The sequence below is a fragment of the Arachis duranensis genome, chromosome 2, assembly GCF_000817695.3.
Source record: "Arachis duranensis cultivar V14167 chromosome 2, aradu.V14167.gnm2.J7QH, whole genome shotgun sequence".
NCBI lineage: Eukaryota > Viridiplantae > Streptophyta > Magnoliopsida > Fabales > Fabaceae > Arachis > Arachis duranensis.
The window spans coordinates 63,783,765-63,807,880 of record NC_029773.3 but is presented as its reverse complement, the minus strand read 5'-3'; the positions used below and the strand labels follow the sequence as shown (position 1 = coordinate 63,807,880).

The window sequence follows — 24,116 nt, the reverse complement described above, 5'->3', positions numbered from 1 at the left end:
GATATTGAACCGAAACCCTTCAATAAATATGTGGGTTTTAGACAGTTTACCGATTAACTGTCGGTTCGATTGGTTTTTTGATTAATTTTTTGCTAAACAATTTACGAAATCAATTGAATCAACCAAGTAATTGGTTCTTGATTAATCTAATTGAACTGCCAGTCTGATTCGATTTTTGAAGTTATAATTCTAATCTCAGATAAGGTCGTTCCAAAATTAATATTTAATAATACATTACGGAGATTTTTTTCATACATCATGTTATTTATGGTGCAGGCTAATTTTTTCGGATATGATGCAAGGTGTGGTGTAATACCCCGTTATGGAGGTTGGTGGTGATTAACCAGGCTGTGACGGCGTTCAGCAGAGGGATAGAAATCGGACGGTCCGATTTCTAGCAGTCACAAATCGGACCGTCCGATTTGTGGGAGCTGAAGATGATTTTTTGCCCAAGGAAATCGGACCAACCGATTTGAGGGCAGATTTCAAAATTTTTAATGACCAAATCGGACCCACCGATTTTGGGTAAGGATAATTTTCTGGGCGGGCTTTCTGGTAATCGGACCGTCCGATTTTTTTGTTCTTAAAAATTCGAATGGGCATACATCCGGTCGGATGGTCCGATTTGGGTGTGGTATATATATATAGATGCACCCACTGAATTTAAGCAGGTCATATCATTCTTCTCCTTCGTAGCTACAACTCTCTACATCTCCTCTTTGCATATCTTTTCTTCTCTATTTGTAGATCTCTTCTTCTCTATTATCATGGATGATAGAGTAAGGTTAAAAGTATATTATGATGGCCATATTTTATTACAAACATCAGAAGGAGTGAAATTTGTGTGTGATAATCCGTTAGATATTGTTATTCCATTCACACTGTCATTTGAAGAATTAAAAGGGATCATATGTGAGAAAATGGATTTTGAAATATCTAGGAGAGTGTCGTGTATTCTGTACAGATATCCTATATCTGTCTTTGGTGGGTTCGTGCAATTTCAAACGAAATACGTGACCGACGAGGCGAGCATGCAAGAAATGTTTTCAGTGTATCTTGAAAGTCGGTCGCGAGTGACGTTTATCGAAATGTATATCGAGTTCGAGCAATCTGCAGCGGACCGAGAAATTGAGTTGGAGGAGTACAACAGTGATAGTGAAGAAGACTTCGAAAGTAACTATGAGGTCGTTGATCCAGGTGGAAACGAAGATGAAGCTGACGAGGCTATGGTGGCAGATGTGGCGGACGTGGCAAATGCACTAGCAAATCAGCAGCCGTTTGTGGAGCCAAGTTTCATGCGGTCGTTGGATTTGGATGCCATGCATGCACCGGAGTATCCTCAATATTTAAATGCAGGTGCGTCGTTAATTTAAGTTAAGATTTGTGATAGTATGATTTGTGCATGGGTTATTTATTTAGGAAAAATACTTAAGAGAATGGTAAATAGGCAAAATATAGCATGTAATTAGTAATTGTTTAAAACAGGGGTGGTTGGTTCGACCGGACCCGACTGGTTGCCCAGACCGGACCGGCCGGTTCGACCAGACCGGAGCTGCCGGTCTAACCGCACCAGTTCGGTCTACCAAATTGACCGATTTGACAGGACCGGCCATCTAGATCGAATCGGCCGGTTCAAATAGCAGAATGTTAGCGTATGAGTTAAAGGTTGCACCGGGCCGGTTTTGTTGGACCGAACCGACCCGTTGGACCGAACCGGCCGGTTCGATGACGACCGGCCGGTTCGATAACCGGTTCGGTTTGGAAAAGTACGTTTCCCATTGTTCTGCGCTTATTAGTTTGTTACGTTATTAGTTCTGACTACTCTAAAATTTGTGATGTTATTGCAGCAGAGCTTCCCCTTATGCCGGATGGTGAATTTACTGTGGGGATGGAATTCAGTTCTAGGGAGGCAGTAATTAAGGCGATGAAAGATTATACAATCCGCAGAGGTGTGGATTATCGGGTGCATGAGTCAGAACCGACGACATTCTATGCTAAATGCACCCAGTATGGTGCAGGATGTGATTGGCTGATAAGGGTGAGCAAAATGTCCAGGAAGTTCTGCTGGGAGATTAGGAGGTACAACGGTAGCCACACTTGTACTAGGGCCACCATTTCTCAAGATCATTCGAAGCTAGATTCCAACACAGTTGCAGAAGCAATAAAGCCGTTGGTAGAAGTTGACCCGTCTATTAGGGTGAAATCAGTGATTGCGGATGTACAGTCAAAGTTTAACTACACCATTAGTTATCGCAAAGCATGGTTGGCTAAACAGAAGGCAGTGGAATCAATTTTTGGAGGGTGGGAAGCTTCGTACGAAGCCTTGCCGATATGGTTTGAGGCAATGTGTCACAAGGAGCCACACGCAGTTGTTCATTTTGAAACAATGCCTGCGTACCAGGGAGATGACTTGGTTCCTAATATTCGTGTGCTAAACCGAGTCTTCATCAATAACCAGGTACTTCAACAAACAAATACTTCCAAAATCAACAATCAAGTAAAATAATCAATTTACTACTACTTGTTTTACCTGCAGTAGGCGCTGAATCATGAACCGGACCATCACCCCCATCATCATCATCCTCAGCATCCGCCTCATCCTCGTCGTCGTCCTCATTGGCATCCGCGGCATCATCCTCGTCTTCAACCTCATCCCCATCTGGATGGTCAACCAGGAAGTCATCATTGTCCTCATCAACTGGCTGGTAGCTCTCTAGAATGAGACTCATTGGAACAGGACGGTCAACGCCGCTCTGTATGATACCCCTCGTGGCATCATCACTCATACCAGAGTCAACAGAAAATCTCCCTCCGGATGTACCAGATGAAGTGTGCTGTCGTGGTCTAGTATCCAATGACAATCTACCTGGAGCTATCCCACTCGGTTGGGCCATCTGACCGGTGGGAATGTCTCTATAAGTGGGATATGAGTAAGCTGGACCAGGAGCCATGAACCCAAGTAGCTGGCTAAAAGAACCTTGTTCAATAGATTCTTGGTGCGGAACACTCCAGTACTGCTGATATACTGGTGGAGTCAGGTAATCCGCAGAATGCGTGTCAGGAATGTATGGAGTGTACTGCTCAGGCTCTTGTTGTGCCTGTCTTTGTGAGGGGGGCGGTGCTGTTGGCCGTGGCGAAGGTGGTTGCGGTGATTGTGTGTCTTGGTTCTCCTGGTTATGAATAGGATCACCAGGCTGATTATCTTGCGGTTCCATCTGTGACAGCTGCAAGTGGTCACCATATGCACCTCGGTACCAATGCAAGTAGATATTTGCCTGATGCTCTGAGGGCACCGTGTCATCAACAAGAACTAGACTATACCGGTTCGTCCACTGCATAACCCAGGATGAGCGGGTTCCAGACCAATCCTGATTCTTCGGACCTGTCAAAACTTCGCCGTGTGCTTCACCTAGGTCTCGCTCCTGATCAGGAATACCCTGAGTCAAGCCAAACTGCCTCCGCATTCTATCAGATGCATGCCACTCAACACATTCAAAAGATATAAGTGGAACTGTCGCACTCCAAATAGCAGAATGCTGACGGATGTCAGGAGGAATCACTTCCGGATCGGTCCTTCCAATTGCATAAGGCTCCCAAACAAACTGCACACATTATGCAAGTAATCATACCATTACACACAGAATAATAATACGGCTAAACGAATAACCAAGTCAACTAATCAACTCAAATAATCAATACACAACTCAAATAATCAAACTGCACACATTATGAAAGTAACCGAGGATTACACAATTAATAATAACACGACTAATTCAAAACAACTACGTATTTATTACAACAGACCTGTCCTTCTTGCAGAGCATCCAGGTAGCCCCTAAAAAACTCAAGTTTCCTCAATCTGTAAGGCCAATTCACACGTTCCCAGTTATGCCACCTAACATCATGCAATTCGTTAATATACATTTATCAACTAAATTTAAGATACATTATTATAAAGTGTTTACTAATTAAGTTTACCTTTTTGCAATTGGAAAGACTCGAGGATTGCTAGGAATCGGCGCAAGGAACGGTAGGCGGATCCAAGCCCAGGCAAGCAATAGTGTCAACGGACCATCAACCTCCTTACAGTCGACACGAGTTGCCCTACACAAAGCTCTGTACAGGTGTGCCAAGCATGCCGAACCCCAACTGTACTGTATTATCCCGGCAAAGTTACGGAGTAATGGGAGAAACTTCCAGTGCACCCCTGCTCCAGACTTATCTCCAAACATAACGGTTCCAAACAACAACATTATGTGGCACTTCACGTACCTCTGAATCTGGATATCATCAACCAACACTAACCGATCCTTCAATGCTCGAAACCACGTCAACTTGATGAAACTTCCCCTACAGTCTGCCTGCCTAGGTGCAACACCAAACTGATCCAAGCATTCAGCCTCTAACGCCTCATAACTACTCAGTGTCGGTCCCGTAACTGGCAAACCATTCGTCGGAAGACCATAAATTAACGCCACATCCTCTAGTGTCACAGCACACTCACCAACCGGAAAATGGAAGCTGTGAGTCTCGGGGCGCCATCTCTCAATCAGAGCATTAACCAATGCCGCCTGACATTGGACAACTCCAATCTGTGAAACATAATAAAAACCGGTGTCCCGTAAAAACCCCTCCGCTATTGGATTGTACCGATCCGGCGGCATGTAGTGGTCACATTGCAACATTCTAGATCCCTAAACAAAAACAATAATATTAATAAATTAACAAATTAAACTTAAAAGAATCGAATTTTCATTATCAAATAATCAGCCACACATAACAATCAATAAATATATTAATAACAACAATACAACACAATTACACAAATAACTATTATATTATCTACTAATATCCAAATAACTAACTACTCTAATTTATTCTATTCTAAGAGCAAGCAAACATACAATAATAAATCAATCACTAACCATTAAAACTAATTAAAACTATTCTATTCTACTATATGTATTCTATTCTATTCAAATATCGACTACTACTAATACAATATTAAGTAACTACAAAAAAATTATTTGTTACTAACAATTAAAACTACTTCACATATCTATATTCACACTTAACAGCACACACATTGCACTACTATATGTATTCTATTCTACTGATAGTTAAATCAAATTAAACACTACTAGCCATAATAATAATAATAATTATTATTATTATTATTACATTAAGCGTTGTAGTAATAACAATTATTAATATTAATATTGCTTATTCCATTTATTTATTTATCAGACATCCAAAAAATTTTACAATAACCGTATTATTATTAATAATATTATTATTGCAATTATTCTATTAATAACAATAATTAATTTATTATTATAATGTAATATCTGAACAACATTAATATCCAATAATCTCTAATATTATTTTGATTGAACTCAAATATCTAAATATTATTACTCCACTAATTCCTAACTAACATTATCATTACAATAAAGTATTACTAATCTCTAACATTATAAATATTATTTTAACTAAAATAAAAAATTTTGGATTGAAAACTTACATAATTAGGATGATCAAGATAATTAGCAATATGGAGTTCTGGACGATTCACATCTTTTATTTTTCTTCTTTTAGGCATTTTTGGAGCTTGAGGGTCTTCAACAATGGAGGTTGGGGTATATGGGTTTTTACAGTGGCTGGGGGTGGGGTATATGGGAGAAATGAATGAATGAAAGTGATATGAGAAAGGGAAAGGGAAACTCAAACTGGCTTAAGGTAAGGCTCCTCCGGATTTGGTCTCCACCTTCGGACCAAGTGCATGCGCGACACGTGGCTTGGGGGCGCAAATCGGACCGTCCGATTTGCGTACCTTCCCAGCCAAAAATCAGACCGTCCGATTACAGCAACTCAAAACGGACCGTCCGATTTCTACTATCCTAGCCGTCACACTCTGGTCATGCACCGTGAACCCCCATATCTTGGTAATACCCCACTTCTCTCCCAATATTAAAAATAAAAAACTCTTATGGTGCATCGTGGACTACGTCATCATTGGTCACATTTTGCTGGTGTACTTTTTTAACCCATGACACGTGGTACACATTATATTACGTCTACGTTTTTACAGAAATGGTCTATTTTATTTATTTTTTAATAAGTGTCTTTTTATTTTTTAAATGTATCAAAAAATAGTAAATATCAAGATTCTGATAACCAAATCGATCATTAAACCGTTTTAGTCATTAATTTATTAGTTTATTGGTCTAACTAGTAATTTAATTAAAAAAATCGTTTTAGAATAAAATAATAAATAAATTATAAATAAATATTCTAAAATATAATTATAGTCTAATATAAATCTTAAAATATCTTCGAAATTTAAAACATTACATAAAATATTATCAACCAAATCCATATGTAGAGCAACATATTTCCAAGCCAAATCCATTTTTTCCCGTATCTTAGAAGAACTTTGTGACTGACTATCATTAGTACTAGGGAGATTAGGAATAGCAGCATCATTCGAAGTAGGAGGATTGACAAGCAAGTTATTATTCATAGATGCATTGTTATCAGCAATTGCTTCTTGATTAATACTATTATCCATAACTGAAATTAATAAAATAGATATGAAATTAAACCTTCACCCAGCAATTACAAGCAAAGCCAGCAAAACCAGCACTACCAGCAACTACAAATCAAAGCAAAACCAACAAGTACAAATCAAAGCCATTATCAAATTTGAACAAAAAAATTAGAAGCCATAAGCAAAACTAGCAATTAGAAAACAAAGCCAACAATTACAAAACACTAAACCTTCATCCAGTAATTACAAACAAAGCCAGCAAAACTAGCACAACCAGCAACTACAAATCAAAGCAAAACCAGCAACTACAAATCAAACCCATTAGCAAATTTGAACAAAAAAATTAGGAGCCATCAACAACTAGTAAACCAGTAAAACGCCTCTACCAATGAGCAATTAGAAAACACTAAAATAAAGTAACAATAAATTTGAAAACAGAGAAACCACTAAAACAGAAAAAACACTAAAACACTAACCTGGGTAATTACAGATCCATTAACAAATACATTCAGAACCAAATTTCAAACCAAGACCGAAGAAGAAGAATTGAAGAAAAATGGAACAAAAATTGAAAGAGAAGATCGAAGAACAACAACTTCAGATCTTCAAACCAAGAAAATGATCGAACATTCAGTGAAGATGAAGACAAGAAGCCACTAACATGGCTTCCGTGTCGAGAAGCCAGCGAAGTTGAAGACGACGTGCCGAGCTACTGGGTTACAGACACAGGGAAGAGGAAGAAGCGGCGGCGGCGCTGAGGACCCGAGAATGGCGGTGGCGATGAAGGGCTAGAGTTTTTTTTTCCTTTCTTCAGAGTCCAGGGAGTTACGAATGCTGGGGGAAGAAGGGAGGAGGGTAGGTCTCGAATGCATTTGCTTCTGTTTTCTTTATTTTTCTTTTTACAAAATAAAAAAAACAGCGTCGTTTTAATCAAATTGGCCGATTACCGATCCAGTCCAACTGGCCGATTTTTGTCCGATTTGACAGTTCCCAAACGATTTTCCTACCAACGGTTATGAGGTGTGGACTGGACCACTTTTATTGCCGATTCTCAATTAAACCGATTCGTCTGTCCAGTCTGGTCTGGTTTTTAAAACCATGGTAAATACTCTTTTCCGTTTTTGGCTATTTGCCTGAAAGACAAAACTCCGTAATAATTCAAAAATCCTTAATCAATTCCCAATCACTCAACTAATTTGTTTAAACAGTCTTTGTAACTGACTGTTAGATGGTGATCTATTGATATATTAGGTATAGTTGCTATGAGAATACTACCATTTCTGATACATCAAATTATCATTTGACAATTTATTATAGAGATCACTTAGACTAATTATTTAAATGGTTAAAAACCAATTAAAAATTTTTAAATTATAGAGAGATACTTTGTTCTCTAATCAAATAATTACGCACTAAAAAAGACATTAACACTTAAAAGCTACTATATTTATTTTTTTTAAGAAATTAGAAAAAAAATAGTGTATAGAATAAGGGACTGTTGCACTTTGCACTTCTAAATTAGTGTGCAGGTGATAAACTACTATTTTGTACTTTATCTTACGCTCAATTGAGTGGTTTTTATCAAGCCTTTGCACACTTATTCATACTATTTGCATGGTTTTACAATTCCTTCCTAGAATTTGTTCTATGATTGAAAACTTACTTCCTAGAGTCTTTAATTTGTGTATTTTAATCATCTCTTATTACCATTCGATGCCTTGATATGTGTGTTAAGTGATTTCAGGGATTATAGGGCAAGAATGGCTTAGAGGATGGAAAGGAAGCATGTAAAAGTGGAAGGAATACAAGAAGTTGAAGAAATTGCTAAGCTGTCCAGCCTGACTTCTTCGCACTCAAACGGTCATAACATGAGCTACAGTGATTCAAATGATGCGGTTTCAGTTGCGTTGGAAAGCAAACATCCCGGGCTTCGCAACGATATATAATTTGCCATAGCTACCCCAAAGTTAGGTGACGCCGACGCGTGGATGACGCGCATGCGTCGCATCTGCGAATCTCAATCCACGCAAACGCGTGGATGACGCCTCCGCGTCACTTTGCCGCGACCTGTACGAACCAGCAGCGATTTTTGGGCTATTTTTGACCCAGTTCTCGGTCCAGAAATCACAGATTAGAGGGTATAAAGTGGGGAATGCATCCATACATTATACAACATACATTCATTCATAAGTCACACTTTTCATAATTTAGATGTAGTTTTTTTAGAGAGAGAGGTTCTCTCCTCTCTCTCTCAAGATTTAGGATTAGGATTTCTATTAGGTTAGGATTTATTTCTTCTTCATCACAGGTTCAATGTTCCTTTACTTCAATTTCTCTTCTACTTTTATTCATTCTATTATTTTATTTTAGTTTGCCAAATTGGCTTATGAAACCTTTCATGTTAGGATTTTCTTAACTAATGCAATTTGAGGTATTTTTAGATATATGATTTTTATTTAGCTTTCTACATTCTTGGTTCTGGTTGATTAATTGGTAACTTTTGAGTTGTCAAACTCATCGTAATTGATAATTGATATCTTTGCTGATTGATTTAGATTCCTATAACTTTAGTCTTTCCTCATGAGTTGACTAGGACTTTAGGAGTTGAATCGATTTGTCCACTTGACTGACCTTCATAGTTAGAGGTTGACTTAGTGGGAGCAAAAATATAATTCTCATCACCATTGATAAGGATAACTAAGATATGACTTCCAAGTTTTCATACCTTGCCAAGAGATTTTCTAATTATTAATTTATTTTTCTTATCAATTAAATTATTTGTTCAAACCTTTTCAAAACCCCGAAATATACCTTTGCATAACCAATAATAAATTATACTTCCCTGCAATTCCTTGAGAAGACGACCTGAGGTTTAAATACTTCGGTTATCAATTCCAAAGGGGTTTGTTACTTGTGACAATCAAAACTTTTGTAAGAAAGGAATTCTTGTCGGTCTAGAAGCTATACTTACAACGGGAATTTATTCGTGAAAATTCTAGATCGCGCGAGAGTTTTGTTCGTCAAAATAGCGCCGTTGCCGGGGAATTGCAAACGTGTGCCTTATTATTGGTTATTATAAATATTTTTCAAAACAAATTCAAATTTTTATTTTAAAATTTTTTATCTTATCTTATCTTTTTTCAAAAATCATATCTTTTTCAAAATCTTATCTTATCTTTTTTTCAAAAAAATCATATTTTTTTTCAAAATAGTTTCTTTTTATTAGTTTTTATTTTTATTTTCTCCTACTATTATGAACTCTCACCCCTCTGGCTTCAAGTTTGATTCCAATGTTGTTGTTAGGAATGAGAACTATAATGAGAACAGGCATTAAGGTTGGAAGAATCAAAGATGGGAGGAGCCACAAAGATTTGATCAACCCTCATGGTAACAACCATCTCCAATGGACTATCAACAACCATTCTGTGATGCATATCAAGACAATGGCTATGGTGAGCACTCTTTTGATTATCAACAACCACCACCATATGCCTATGAATCCCCTCCTCAACATGACTTTGGACCACCATACTCGCAAGCCCCTTACTACCAAACAACCTCATATAATCCTAACCCTCAACCACCATACCAACCACCTTATGAGCCATATGAACCATATATAAAACCACCCCAATTCCAACCAAATTACTCCTAAGAACCACCACCTCAATATTCGCCATCTCCATATCCATCAATCCAAGAGCACTATGATCCTACTTATGATAGCCGAGAGCAATAAGAATCAAGGGATCGTCTCAAAGAAACAGTGGAAAAATTTCATGCAACCCTTCGCCAACTGGATCAAGCAATAATTCGATTACCTTCCCGATGTTCGGACATTCAAAGAACCCCCATGGCTTCATGTGGAGAATCTACTAAAGAACGTGGCATGAAGGAGAAATTGAAAACTCCAGTGGACAGTGAGCAGCACGACTTTGTATTGGAACAATTGGAAGAAGCTACGCCTGCCATTGAAAAGGAAGAAGTGGTTGAAGACTTAGGAGATGCAGAACCTCCATGGGAAACTCAAGTCGTAGAGCCTCCTTCTAAGACGTTTGCAATTGATGTTGAGGAGGGTGTACAACCTCCAAAGCATATCATGGTTGAAGACTTTGAAGGGGATGATCAAGCGATGGATTCAATCATTAATGAATTCTTATCTACATTTGAATCCTCTTCCATTGGACTTGACATGGAGATTAAAGAAGAAGAAGCACAACCTTCCATGCCCTTGGTGAGCAATGAAGAAGAGATTGAATTGGAAGAAAACTACCAAGAGGAAAATGTTGATATTGAAGAAGCTTGCAAAGAGGTGGTAGTTGTCAAAGAAGAACACAAAGGAGTGGAGCTTGCAAGTTCATTAGAAACCCCTCCCCCTAAGTTGCCATCATCCTTCATAACATTCAAGTGGGTAAAATTCATATCCCTTAGCTTTCTAATTCCACTTGAATATGGGCTACTGGAGACAGATGGTCAACTTAGAGCTCTTTGTGGCATTAAGAGTAAGAGAAAGATGGTCAGTGGTAAGAATTATCCTGCAAGGTTCATTATGGTTGGAAGCTTTAAGTTTAAATGCAAAGGTTGGTGTAGAGCTCAACTGAATAGGCCTAGGAAGTTGCTTGGCCGCTTCAGTGAGAATTCAGACTGCTTGCCACCCGGATGGAACAATATTTCTCAACAAGAAGACGAGTGCAAAAGCAAGGTTTGGGACCCCGGATTTTATTCTGGCAATCAACACTCTTGGGGCCTTGTCACTTGCTTTAACTTACTTGAAGGCTTTCTGCACCTAGTTTGGGATCCCGGAGGCTACTGGAATTCCAAACATTGGTGGAGATTTTTGGATGAATACAAGCACAAGCCACCATAACAAAGAGCTCACCAAATGTCCAACTTAAGGACTTTAACTAAAAGTGCTAGGTGGGAGACAACCCACCATGGTATGATCGTTCTTTTTTTTTCAGTTTTAATTTTAGTCTGTTTTTGAGTTTTGATTGAACCTGGAATCATGCATAGCATTCATATTAAGCATTGCATTCTGCATACTGCATTGTAAATAAATAAATAAAAAAGGGGCACGCGACGCAACAGCGTCGCCGACGCGTCCGTGTCATAGGTGCCTTAGGAAGAAAAGAAATTCTACAGAAAGTCACGCGAAAGCGCGGCTGGAGGCATGCCTTTGGCACAAATTGATCCACGCGACCGCGCCGCTGACGCGTCTGCGTCATGTGGGAAAAATTCCTCCCACGCGTCCGCGTCACCCACGCGAACGCGTGGCCCTGTATAAACGACGTCAAGAGGTGTATGGCAGAAAGTTGCGCGACTGCGAGGCTGCCCTCGCGCTAATGGCACAGATCACTCCACGCGAACGCGTGACCCATGCGTCCGCGTCACTTTATAGAAGCGCTATCCGCGCGAACGCGTGACCCACGCGCTCGCGTCGACTGCGCTGCACAACTTATCCAGATCAGCACCAATTATCTTATCTTTTCTTTTCTTTTCTAATCCTAATTTCTTCTATCTTTTCTTCTTTCTTCTTTCTTTTCTTACTTTCTTCTTCTTCATCTCTTTAACTTCTCATCCTTCTTCACTTCCATTCTATTTCATTCAATTTATTTGCATACTTTTATTCATTGCATTATTTTCATTGGTGTTAGAAATTTATTTGGGTCATTATTTTCTATATTTTGCTTGTGGATTATTAAAGGAATTGTTTGATAATTATATATTACTTTTTAAAGGGTTGCTTGCATGTTCAATTTAATACATTCAATAACTCATTTACCATGCATGCTATGTGTTTGTCAAAACGCCCGTATGGCATTGTGCACTATTTTTATATTTCTTTCATTCTACTACTCTAAATGCTTGCTTTTCACAAAACCCTTTTTATATTTTATTAATTAAATATAATTGTTATTACAAACATGTTGTTAGTTTGAAAGACTTGGTAATCTAACTTGGACATTGAATGCTTGATCTATGCTACTCATGCCTTTGCCAGCATGCCAATAAACATCTTGCATTTAATTGTCATTACATGCACTTGCTATATTTCCATTGATGAACTTTTCACATGTAGTCATGACCATGTGTTAATGTCATTCTTCTTTACTGTGTATTGATTACCACCTTTCCCGCTCTCTTCCTTGCTCTAACCCTTGAAGTTTTAACGTCTTTACTCTTTTTCTTTCAGGATGGCCACCAAGAAAGGTAAAGAGAAAGCTACTCCCAAACCACCGGCAAGGAAAGGAACAAAAAGAGCGCTAGCTGCGGAGCCACCCATCCACTTGTACATCTTAGCATGCACCGAGGACGGTGCAATCTTTACGTGTGGGGAGGTCGATACCAATCTCCGTGGGTTAGTTACTTCTTTTTTTTCAACACCAATGTTAATTTGTTAATTGTTGCATTTGCATGTTTGTTTGATTTTATGCATTTAGTTACTACTTGGTTGAAGTAATATTTTCTTTTTCAAGAAATTTTTATAGTATTTCACTAATTTAAATTGAAAAATTTGTGTTAAACTTGTTTGGAAGTTGTATTTGGAACATGGTTTTTGAGCCAAAGAACACACAACCTGTGAGATTTTGAGCTTATTTACATGGTTACATTATTTAACTATAAATTTTTATTCTTGTGTTTTTCCTTCTCTATAACTGCAATCTAGATTTTGTTCCAGTCTATATGTCCATTGTTTAGTATATTTACATGCTTGCATATGATTGAGGCCATTACTTATTTTTGCTCACTTACCCTAAATAAGCCTACCCTTTTATGTCACCCTTGTTAGCTACTTTGAGCTTTTTAATCCCCTTCTGTTTCATAACCACATTACTAGCCTTAAGAAGAAAAACAAAATAAAAATTCTAAGTTGAATCCTTGGTTAGCTTAAGATAGATATTGTGTATAATTTAAGTGTGGGGAATTTCATGGGAACATGTGATGATAGAAAAAAGTAAGGGAATTAAATTGTTATTTGAAAATTTGGGAAGCATGCTCATGTGAAATCAAAATAATTAAATTACCATGTGCATTGAAAAAAAATTATTAAGTAATTAAAAAAGGGGATACAAAAAAAAGAAAAAAAGAAAAATATATATATTACCCCAAATGCAAAATAAAAAGAATCAATGCACATGGGACAAAATTCAAAAATAAGTTTGATACATGAGCATGTAATACATAAGTGAAAAAAAATTTGGGTAGCTAGGTAAAGCATTTTAAATTATATAAAGTATGTATATGTTAGGTGAGATCTTAGACTAATCAATGATTCACTTTGTTAGCTCACTTAGCCTTACATATATATATCCTTACCTTTACCTCATCCCCATTACAACCCTGAAAAGACCTCACGATGTTTGCATTGGTATGCTAAATATTTGTTGATTGGTTAGATGAAGAACAAAGTTAGAAGGCATGATTAGAGAAGAGTAGAGTGAATTACCCTATACACTTGAGAGATTAGAGTGATATACACTACCAGTGAGGGTTTAGTGCTTGATTCTATGTTCACTGCTTTCATGAGCTATCTTCTTGCAAGTTTACTTGTTTTTTATTGTGTAATTTGAATTAGTGGAATTAGATTCATATTTTTCTTGAAGAACTTGTTTACTTTTAACCAAGTAGGTAGAAACATTTTGCATGTAGTTGCATTCACATAGATAGGTTGCATTGCATGCTCTCTATCATTCCTCTTCACTCCTTTATAGCTTCTCTTGAGCTTAGCATGATGACATGCTAATGTTTAAATGTGGGGAGGTTGATAAACTACTATTTTATGGTTTATTTTATACTCAATTGAGTGGTTTTTATCAAGCCTTTGCACACTTGTTCATACTATTTGCATGGTTTTACAATTCCTTTCCAGAATTTATTCTATGATTGAAAACTTGCTTCCTAGAGTCTTTAATTTGTCTATTTTAATCATCTCTTATTACCATTCGATGCCTTGATATGTGTGTTATGTGATTTCAGGGATTACAGAGCAAGAATGGCTTAGAGGATAGAAAGGAAACATGCAAAAGTGGAAGGAATACAAGAAGTTGAAGAAATTACTAAGCTGTCCAGCCTGACCTCTTCGCACTCAAACGATCATAACTTGAGCTACAGAAGTCCAAATGATGCAGTTCTAGTTGCGTTAGAAAGCTAACATCTGGGGCTTCGCAACAATATATAATTTACTATAGCTACTCTGAATTTAAGCGACACAGACACGTGGATGACGCGCACACGTCGCATCTGCGAATTTCAATCCACGCAAACGCGTGGATGACGCCTCCGCGTCACTTTGCCGCCACCTGTACGAACCAGCAGTGATTTTTGGGCTGTTTTTGACCCAGTTTTTGGCCCAGAAAACACATATTAGAGGCTATAAAGTGGGAGAATGCATCCATACATTATACAACATACATTCATTCATAAGTCACACTTTTCATAATTTAGATGTAGTTTTTTTAGAGAGAGAGAGGTTCTCTCCTCTCTCTCTCAGGATTTAGGATTAGGATTTTTATTAGGATTAAAATTTATTTCTTCTTCATCATAGATTCAATGTTCCTTTACTTCAATTTCTCTTCTACTTTTATTCATTCTATTATTTTATTTTAGTTTGCCAAATTGGTTTATGAACCTTTCATGTTAGGATTTTCTTAACTAATGCAATTTGAGGTATTTTAGATATATGATTTTTATTTAGCTTTCTATATTCTTGGTTTTGGTTGATTAATTGGTAACTCTTGAGTTGTCAAACTCATCGTAATTGATAATTGATATCTTTGCTGATTGATTTAGATTCCTATAACTCTAGTCTTTCCTCAGGAGTTGACTAGGACTTTAGGAGTTGAATCAATTTGTCCACTTGACTGACCTTCATAGTTAGAGGTTGACTTAGTGGGAGCAAAAATATAATTCTCATCACCATTGATAAGGATAACTAGGATAGGACTTCCAAGTTTTCATACCTTGCCAAGAGATTTTCTAATTATTAATTTATTTTTTTTATCAATTAAATTATTTGTTCAAACCTTTTCAAAACCCCAAAATATACCTTTGCATAACCAATAATAAATCATACTTCCCTGCAATTCTTTGAGAAGACGACCCGAGGTTTAAATACTTCGGTTATCAATTCCAAAGGGGTTTGTTACTTGTGACAACCAAAACTTTTGTAAGAAAGAAATTCTTTTCGGTCTAGAAGCTATACTTACAACGGGAATTTATTTGTGAAAATTTTAGATCGCGCGAGAGTTTCGTTCGTCAGCAGGTTATTCGAAAAAACAGACAAAAAGAAAAAAAACAGAAAAACATCATTTAAGATCTACAATTAAATTCATAAAAAAGTAAAAATTCTTCACAAAGTACCAAAGAGTTGCAAATAGTGTTATGATATCTGCAAAGTTAAAGAGGTCCTTGCAATGTATGAAAAATATTAATTACCCCTTATATTTTTGTGCTATAAGTGCTAGATGGTGGAAATCATATGTGAATAATTAGTTACTCACCACAGTACTACTCGGTACTCATAAGTCGTAAGTAAAAGCAATCCAACTCAATGGTTTTCAGTTAACTCAAGTTTTAAAATTCCAAATTTGCACCAATTCTGAGAGAAGTATTATTCAACAACACAATTATTCCTCTCACCATGCATCTAGGTAAATAACTAACAAATTGTATTTATGCTCCTAACTAAACCTATTTTGATACAAGATGGTATCATCTCACCATAAAATTTACGGACAAAAATGAGGACAAGAATAGAGTAGAAACTGCTTCTTCAGTTCTTCAAATAATGGGCTTGTCAAAGATAGCCATTGCAGCTTCTTTCACCACTTTGCTCATTGTTGAATGCGCATGGCAAACACGTGCTATGTCCTCACTTGCAACACCATACTGTAATGCCAGAATAGCTTCATGAATGAGCTCTCTAGCATTTGGTGCCATAATATGCACTCCCAATATTTAGTCTGTCTCCTTTTCGGCCAAAATCTTTACCAATCCTTCAATATTATCTATTGCCTTAGCCCTGCTATTGGCCAGGAAAGGGAACTTCCTGACGCGGTATTCCACACCAAGTTCCTTCACATGCTCTTCCGTCTTCCCAACAGATGCAACCTTAGGGTTTATATACACAACCCCTGGGACTTTGTCCTAGTCTACGTGGCCAACCTTGCCGACCATGTACTCCACGCAAGCAACCCCATCTTCTTCTACCTTGTGCGCCAACATTGGACCTTGTATTACATCTCCAATTACATAAACACTAGAGACATTTGTTGCAAATCTTTCATTTACCAAAATTTTTCCTACCATGTCAGTTTCAACTCCTATCTGATCTAAACTAAGTCCATTTGTGAAAGGAGTCCTACCAGCAGATACAAGAACGACATCTGTTTCTAATATGGTTTAGTCACTACCAGCTACAGGTTCAAGGGTTAGTTTCATACTATCCCTAGATGTATCAATTCCTACCACCTTAGTCTTTAGCATGAATTTCATTCCTTGCTTTTCCAAAGTATGTTGAAATTGATTTTGGATTTTTCCATCTATGGTTGGAACAATATCGGGTGCAAACTCAACAACAATTTTCTCAAAACCAAGATGACCCCACACCAAACTCATTTTTAGCCCAATATACCCTGCCTCAAAAACCACAAGTATATTATGGATTTCTGACAATGCAAGAGCTCCTGTTGATGATACAATTTTTTTTCATCAATAGTGACACTAGGAAGAGATTTTATATCTAAACCTGTGGCAACTATAATATCTTTCCCTTAACAACAATAGTCCCACCTTCAAGAGTGTCCATAGAGACTTTTGATAGAAAAACAAATTTAGCATAACTTTTAACATAGTTTACCTTATTTTTCTTGAATAAACCTTCAATACTCCGAATAAGATTAGAAATAGCCTTATCTTTCTGGGCCAACATGACTGACAAATCAACCTCAACAAATGAAAATTTGATTTCGTGGTTGGCAAATGCATGTTTTTTTCTCATGGTACATGTGGAAAGAATGCAATAGGGCCTGAATTGAAAAAGCAGAGGTACCCACATGAAAACACTTACCATAGAGAACAATATATGAATGCACAAATGTTTAAAACATAAAATAGAACGAAAGATATCACAAAGGTTACCACACTAAATTTAGAAACAAGAAGAAAAATCGATATAGTATGTATAATAACAATCACCACAAAAGGGCTAAATTAAGAACTAATCTCTATCATTCAATTAACAATCTTGCAGAGAAACGACAACTCAAATTAGATAAGAAGGCAATGATTATGCTCAATACCCTCTTTTTTTTTTATCATGGCCACACAGTTAAGGCTAGAATGCTACTCTTGATATTGGATTCATACCATAGAGGCATACATACATAAAAGGTTAGACTGCGAATTGTTGTTTTAATAGGTAAACACAAAAAGACAAGGAAAGCAAAAAACCGACATTCATAATAAATCTCCCTTTTCTTGCCAACAACTACCCAAAAATTACCATTAACCGAAATGTAACAAACAAAAGCCCCCACTTGGATTCATGCCTATGGACAACAAACTTAACTACCATCAACATATTTATAATTTTTATCCGTATTCTTTCTCACTTAAAAAAGAATCTTATTTGTAAAAAAAATTAAAATAAAAAATTAATCGCCAATAAAATTTATAATTTTTATCCATATTCTTTCTCACTTAATATTTTCATTTTGAAAGAATATTGTCCTATAATTTTATGAGTAAAGACACTGATACATAACAAAAAAAAAACTTATTCCAATAAAAATATTAAACATCCAAGTCATTTTATCAACCAAGTGTAACCAAGCTTTTTAAAAACTCACGCATTCTTTTTCTTTATTGGTGAAAAATGTAACATCCTTACTATCAGAATGTGACGCTTTCTGGTTGCGCCACTCTGATAGCGTGGATATTAAGATGACTCTGATAAACCATAATTTTATGGTTTATTTTGGATTGAATTGAGTGGATTTTATCAACTTATCTTATATTTATTCATTGAAATAGTATGATTTTGTGAATTGCTCCTAAATTGTGCTTAAGATTAAAAACATACTTTTTAGGCCCTTAAATTGCTAAATTTAATTTACTTTAATTCTATTTGATGCCTTGATATATTTGTTGAAGTAATTTCAGGCTTAGAAGGCAAGAATGGCTTGAAGAAGTGAAGAAAAAACATACAAAAGTATAGAATTCATGAATAAACGAAGTTTGGAACACCTCATGGTTGTGTGTATGCATGCCTTATGAATACCCATGAATCTCAAGTTGTGCGTACGCATGTCTCATGCGTGCGCATCATTTTGGAAATTCGCGAATTTGCGCGTACACATGCCTCATGTGTACGCATGACTGCCAGCACGTGATTTTACTTAACTGAATATGTGGGTCGCGATTTCAGGGCTTTCTTGAGCCCAATCTAACTTCATTTCTGATGCTATTGAACCAAGAATTGAAGGGGGAGGAACCAAGTAGTCATAGTATATTTTTTATTATGTTTTAGGACAATTTTAGAGAGAGAAGCTTCAACTTCTCTCTAGAATTTAAGGTTTCTTAGTTTAATTTCTCCTTAGATTTAGGTTTTAATCTTGTTTTAGTTTAGTTTTCTTGGAATTTTTTTGTTCTAGCATCTTAATTTATTTAGTTTTACTTGTTAGTTCCTTTATTTTGTCAATTTTGGTTTATGAACTCTCTTGTTTAATTTCTAATTTTCTTTAAAACAATTTGATATTTTCATGTTTATTGTTGCTTAATTAAGTTGTTATTATTGTTTTCTTGCAATTGGTAGTCATAGATTTTATTATAATAATTTACCATATTTTTTCTTTTATGCATTTCAAGTGTTTGATAAAATGCCTTTTTAGTTATTTAGTAGTTTTTCACACTCTTGGCTTGGGATTGAGGACTTAGATGACCTTGAGTTATTGATGTCCAATATTAATTGGTGATTTAGGGTTGTTAGTTGATTTTGTTTTCACTAATGCTAGTCTTTCACTAAGCTAATTTGTGAGTTGGCTACGATTTGTGGATTAAGATCAATTATGCCTATTTGATTTACCCTCGATGTTAGGGTTGAATAAATGGAATTAACTCTTTATAATTGCCATGTTTGTGGTCAACAACTAGGATAAAAAATATTGATTCTCAACCCATGCCAAAATCTTTTTTAGCATTTGAATCTCCTTTCATTTATTAGTTAATTGCCATTTACTTTCTTGCTATTTAATTTTGTGTCAATTGCTATCTCACCCCCAATTTCTCATAGCCAATGATACGCCCAACTCACTACAATTCCGTAGGAGAACGACTCATGATTTAAAACTTCCGATTATTTGATTTGTTTTGTGACAATCTTTATTTAAACTTTGATTAGGGTCAATTGTTGGTTTGGGACTATACTATCAACGAAGCAATTCTTATTGAGAGAATTTTAAACTGATGTTTGGCCTTCATCAAGTTTTTGGCGCTGTTGCCGGAGAGTTACAATGTGTGCTTGTTATTGACTATTGTGAATATGTGAATATTGTGAATAGCTTGCTTTTTAGTTGGTTCTTTGTTTTTGTTAGTAGGGATTGTGTTTTTCTTGTTTCTTGATATCTTTTGTTTTTATTTTCTCTCCTTTCTATGAATTCTCACCTTTTTGGCTTGGATTTTGGTTGCAACGATGTTGTAAGAAATGACAATTTCAGTGTCGGTTCGCATTATGGGACAGAAAATCAATTAAGGGAGGAGCCACATGCATATAGACAACATTCATAGAAACAACCTTCTCCGGATCACTATGAGCACAATCCTCCTATGGTGCATACTAATCCAATAGCTATAGTGAACTTTACTACGGTAATGAACCTCCACCACCATATGCTTATGAACCGTATCCTCAACATCACCTTCAACCACAAAACTCTCAAGCCCCATTCTATGACTAAACACCTCCATATGATCCTAACTCATATTCACCATACCACCAACCTTATGTGCCTCACAAACAATCTTATGAACCATACTTAGAACCATCACCATTCCAACACCAATACTCTTAAACCCATCTTGAACAATTACTTCCATACACACCACCTCAATACTCTTACCAATATGAACCACCTTTCATATATGAAGACCTTCTCCCACATGATGAACCCTTTTTTCTCCACAACCCTCAACGGAAGAACTACTCCAAGTGTTTTTCTAAGAGCAAGAAGAGATCCAAGAGAGGCAAGGAAACATTATGGCTACCTTAGCCGTAGCTATATCTCGCTTAGCCTCAATACAATCTTTCGACAATTCAAGCACTTTCACGGATAAAAGCTAATAACCAAATTCAATTGAAGCATGTGGAGTGGAAGAGGGCTTGGAACCTCAAGAGAAAGAAGAGAAGTTGAAGCACGACTTGCAACAAGTGGAGGAGGTTGAGATCAAGGAATCGGAAGAAGTGGTTGAAGAGTTTGGAGAAGTTGAACAAGGACTCGAACTTGAAGTAGCTTGTCAAGAGGTGGAGGTTACTCTAGAGGAACAAAAGGGAGTGAAAATCACATTGCCAAAGTTGTTGGAGACCTCTCTTCCTAGATTACTATCATCTATCTTAACATTTGAGCGGGTAAAATTCTTGTCCCTAAGTTTTATTATCCCACTTGAATATATTTTACTTGAAACGGATAGTCAACTTAGGACTCTTTGTGGATTGAAGAATAAGAGAGAGTTATGTAGTGGTTGGAAACATAATGCAAGGCTCATTAAGGTTGAACCCCCAAGGTTTGGTTTCCGTAGTTGGCGGAATACCAAATTGAATGGATCTCGAAGGATGATTTGGTGCTTTAAGGAGCATTCTGGAGTGATGTCACCCGAGTGGAATCACAAGAATCAGCTGAAAGATGGGTGTGAAAAGAAGGTTTGGGAGCCCGAATTACAAGATAAGGATGAATTTTGGGAACTCAGAGCTTGTTTCAACTTTCATCAAAGCTTGGTGCACTTAATGGAAAATTCTGAAGATCATTGGAAGTCCAAGCATTGGTGGAGGTTTAAGGATGAGTTCAAGCACAATAACTAAAAGTGCTAGGTGGGAGACACTCTACCATGGTGACATCCTTCTAAACTCTTCCTCTTTTTTAACATTTGTTTATTGGTTTTTGCTCTTCTTGGTTAGCTTATTTGGGTAGATTTTTAGTTTCAATTGAGTGTTTATATGATAGAATAACTTTTGAAGGTTAAAAACTATGTTGGATATCATGTTTGGTGACTTTAGAATCCCAAAATTTTATAAAAACAGAATTTCATGCGTAGACACACTGCTATGCGTACGCACAATGAATTCCAAATCCTCTGGTACATGTGTACGCACGCTATGGTGCGTGCGCACATCTCTCCTAACTTCCTTGACCCAGTACGCATCCTTGGAATTAATCGCTTTGGTGCGTGCATACGCACCCAATGATGCGCACGCATTCATGAGATATAAAAAAAATCCGTTTGTGCATACGCACCCCCAAATTTAAACCTTTCGGTCCATGCGTGCGCACAAATTTGTGCGTACCTATCAGTCCCATTTTTCCAATTTACTTGCACGCATGCCTTAAGCGTACGCGCAAATTCAGAAATTCACCCCCCTTTTGTGCGAGCCCTAATACGCGTTCGCATAAATAACCCCCAAAACTCTTCTTCTTCCCCAACGTTTCTCTCCCAACTTCCATTGCCCAACCCCCATTGTCACCCACCTCCAGTCCAGCACCACCGCCGGTGACCACCATTGTCGTCACCGCCGGTGACCACCATTGTCGTCACCGCCAACCCCTTCCTCTCCTTCATTTTTCCCTATTTCTCTTTCTTCTTCTTATATCCTGTTGCCTTTCTCCTTCCCCTGCTCGCGACGCCTCTGCCCATCACTGCCGCAGCTTTGCGTTGCCATAAATGCCGCTGGCGCAACACCCAGTGGCTGCACTATTTCTTCTGCTACTGCACCTTCCCACTTCCTTCCTTTCCCTTTTCTCTATTTCTTATTCCCTGTTTTCAGGTCTATGCACTTTTCCCTCTTAGCTTCTGTTAGTATAGTTCGATTAATTAGTTACTTTTATTAGATAAAATTAGTTAAAATTCATGTTTTAGTGAATTTTTAGGTGGTTAGGTAGGTTTGAACTTAGTTTGTAGAGGAATTTAGGTCTGGTCATATTGCTGCTATGAATATGTTTGGATTTAATTATTTTGAATTTGGTTGATTGATTGACGGTTCAATGTTCTTGTTATATGCTGAACTTTATTACTTTACTCAGTTGTATTTGTTTGTCTGAATTTCTATGACTTAATTGCTGAGATGTTGTTGAATTCATAGGGATAAATGTTGATTGAGTAAATTATTTTGATTGCTAATTGAATTGCTGCTGAAATTTTGTGACAATTTGCTAAATTCACTTTATGCTTTTCTGTTACTTATTGTTTATGCTGAAATTATGCTGCTGAATGGTTTGACTGTTTGACTTGTGCTTTCTTGATAATTGTTGTTGATGGAGATGAGTTTTATAATGAACTTGTTTGGCAATATTGCCAACAATACTATGACACTGTGATTAGCTCCATGGACCAATTATCTAGTTGCCTGAATTCTTGTTTTACTGTTGTTATGTTGCTGAATTATTTTAATTTTTATTTATTTTTGAAGCTGTGATTTATGAACTGGTGATACAACGTTCTTATTGACAGTTTTCTGTGTCAATAAGACCTTGCATACCATATGGTTTTAATTAACCTCAAAGAACTTTTCAATGAACAACTTTGGGTCACACTTTAACTTTAATGCTTGTTTCTATTTTGATTCAATTCTATACATGAAAAGTGAGCTGAATTGGTTTCTAATTGACACAAAATCTGTGAAGTTTGATCTATTGAGGTTTTCCCTACCAATTTTGCAAATTTGATACACCAATGCCTTTGTAACTCAACCACTTTACCTTCTTTATGCATTCACTTGATTTGAGTTATCTTAGGCATGAAATTCACCCCTTTTTACACCAAGCTTATGAATTTAGTATTGCAAAGCATTTTGATGTTAGAATTGCTCTACTTGTCTTGTTTGTTTCTTTCATCACCAAATGCTCAAGCATATGCTTTAATGACTGGTGCACGAAATTGCAATCACACTTTTGCAACTCCGCACAACTAACCAGCAAGTGCACTGGGTCGTCCAAGTAATACCTTGCGTGAGCAAGGGTCGATCCCACGGAGATTGTCGGCTTGAAGCAAGCTATGGTTATCTTGTAAATCTTAGTCAGGAGATTGGAAATTATCAGGATTGATTGTGAAAAAGAACAAAAGAACATGAAATGATTACTTGTTTTGCAGTAATGGAGAATAGGTTGAGGTTTTGAAGATGCTCCATCTTCTGAATCTCTGCTTTCCTACTGTCTTCTTCTTCAAACACGCAAAGCTCCTTCCATGGCAAGCTGTATGTAGGGTTTCACCGTTGTCAATGGCTACCTCCCATCCTCTCAGTGAAAATGTTCCTATGCTCTGTCACAGCATGGCTAATCATCTGTCGGTTCTCAATCAGGCC

At 37.0% G+C, this 24,116-nt stretch overlaps 1 protein-coding gene and 1 pseudogene across 1 annotated transcript; one reads left to right on the top strand and one right to left on the bottom strand.

The window, feature by feature from the left end:
• Positions 1-767: 767 nt before the first annotated feature.
• Positions 768-2,435, top strand: LOC107474655 (uncharacterized). Its single transcript, XM_016094291.1, has 4 exons — positions 768-1,356; positions 1,486-1,630; positions 1,813-2,334; positions 2,402-2,435. Exons 1-4 carry the CDS (start codon positions 768-770, stop codon positions 2,433-2,435), a joined length of 1,290 nt encoding a protein of 429 aa, XP_015949777.1.
• A 13,895-nt stretch (positions 2,436-16,330) lies between these two features.
• On the bottom strand, positions 16,331-22,320 carry LOC107474656 (dihydrolipoyl dehydrogenase, mitochondrial-like; annotated as a pseudogene).
• Between the last annotated feature and the right edge of the window lie 1,796 nt (positions 22,321-24,116).

What these genes read in the sequence shown, in the direction of transcription:
- LOC107474655 (XM_016094291.1), top strand. Translation starts at nt 768, where the DNA reads ATGGATGATAGAGTAAGGTTAAAAGTATATTATGATGGCCATATTTTA. An exon ending in TCCTCAATATTTAAATGCAG is followed by an intron (nt 1,357 to 1,485) that starts GTGCGTCGTTAA and finishes TGTTTAAAACAG; the next exon opens with GGGTGGTTGGTTCGACCGGA. An exon ending in CATCTAGATCGAATCGGCCG is followed by an intron (nt 1,631 to 1,812) that starts GTTCAAATAGCA and finishes TTACGTTATTAG; the next exon opens with TTCTGACTACTCTAAAATTT.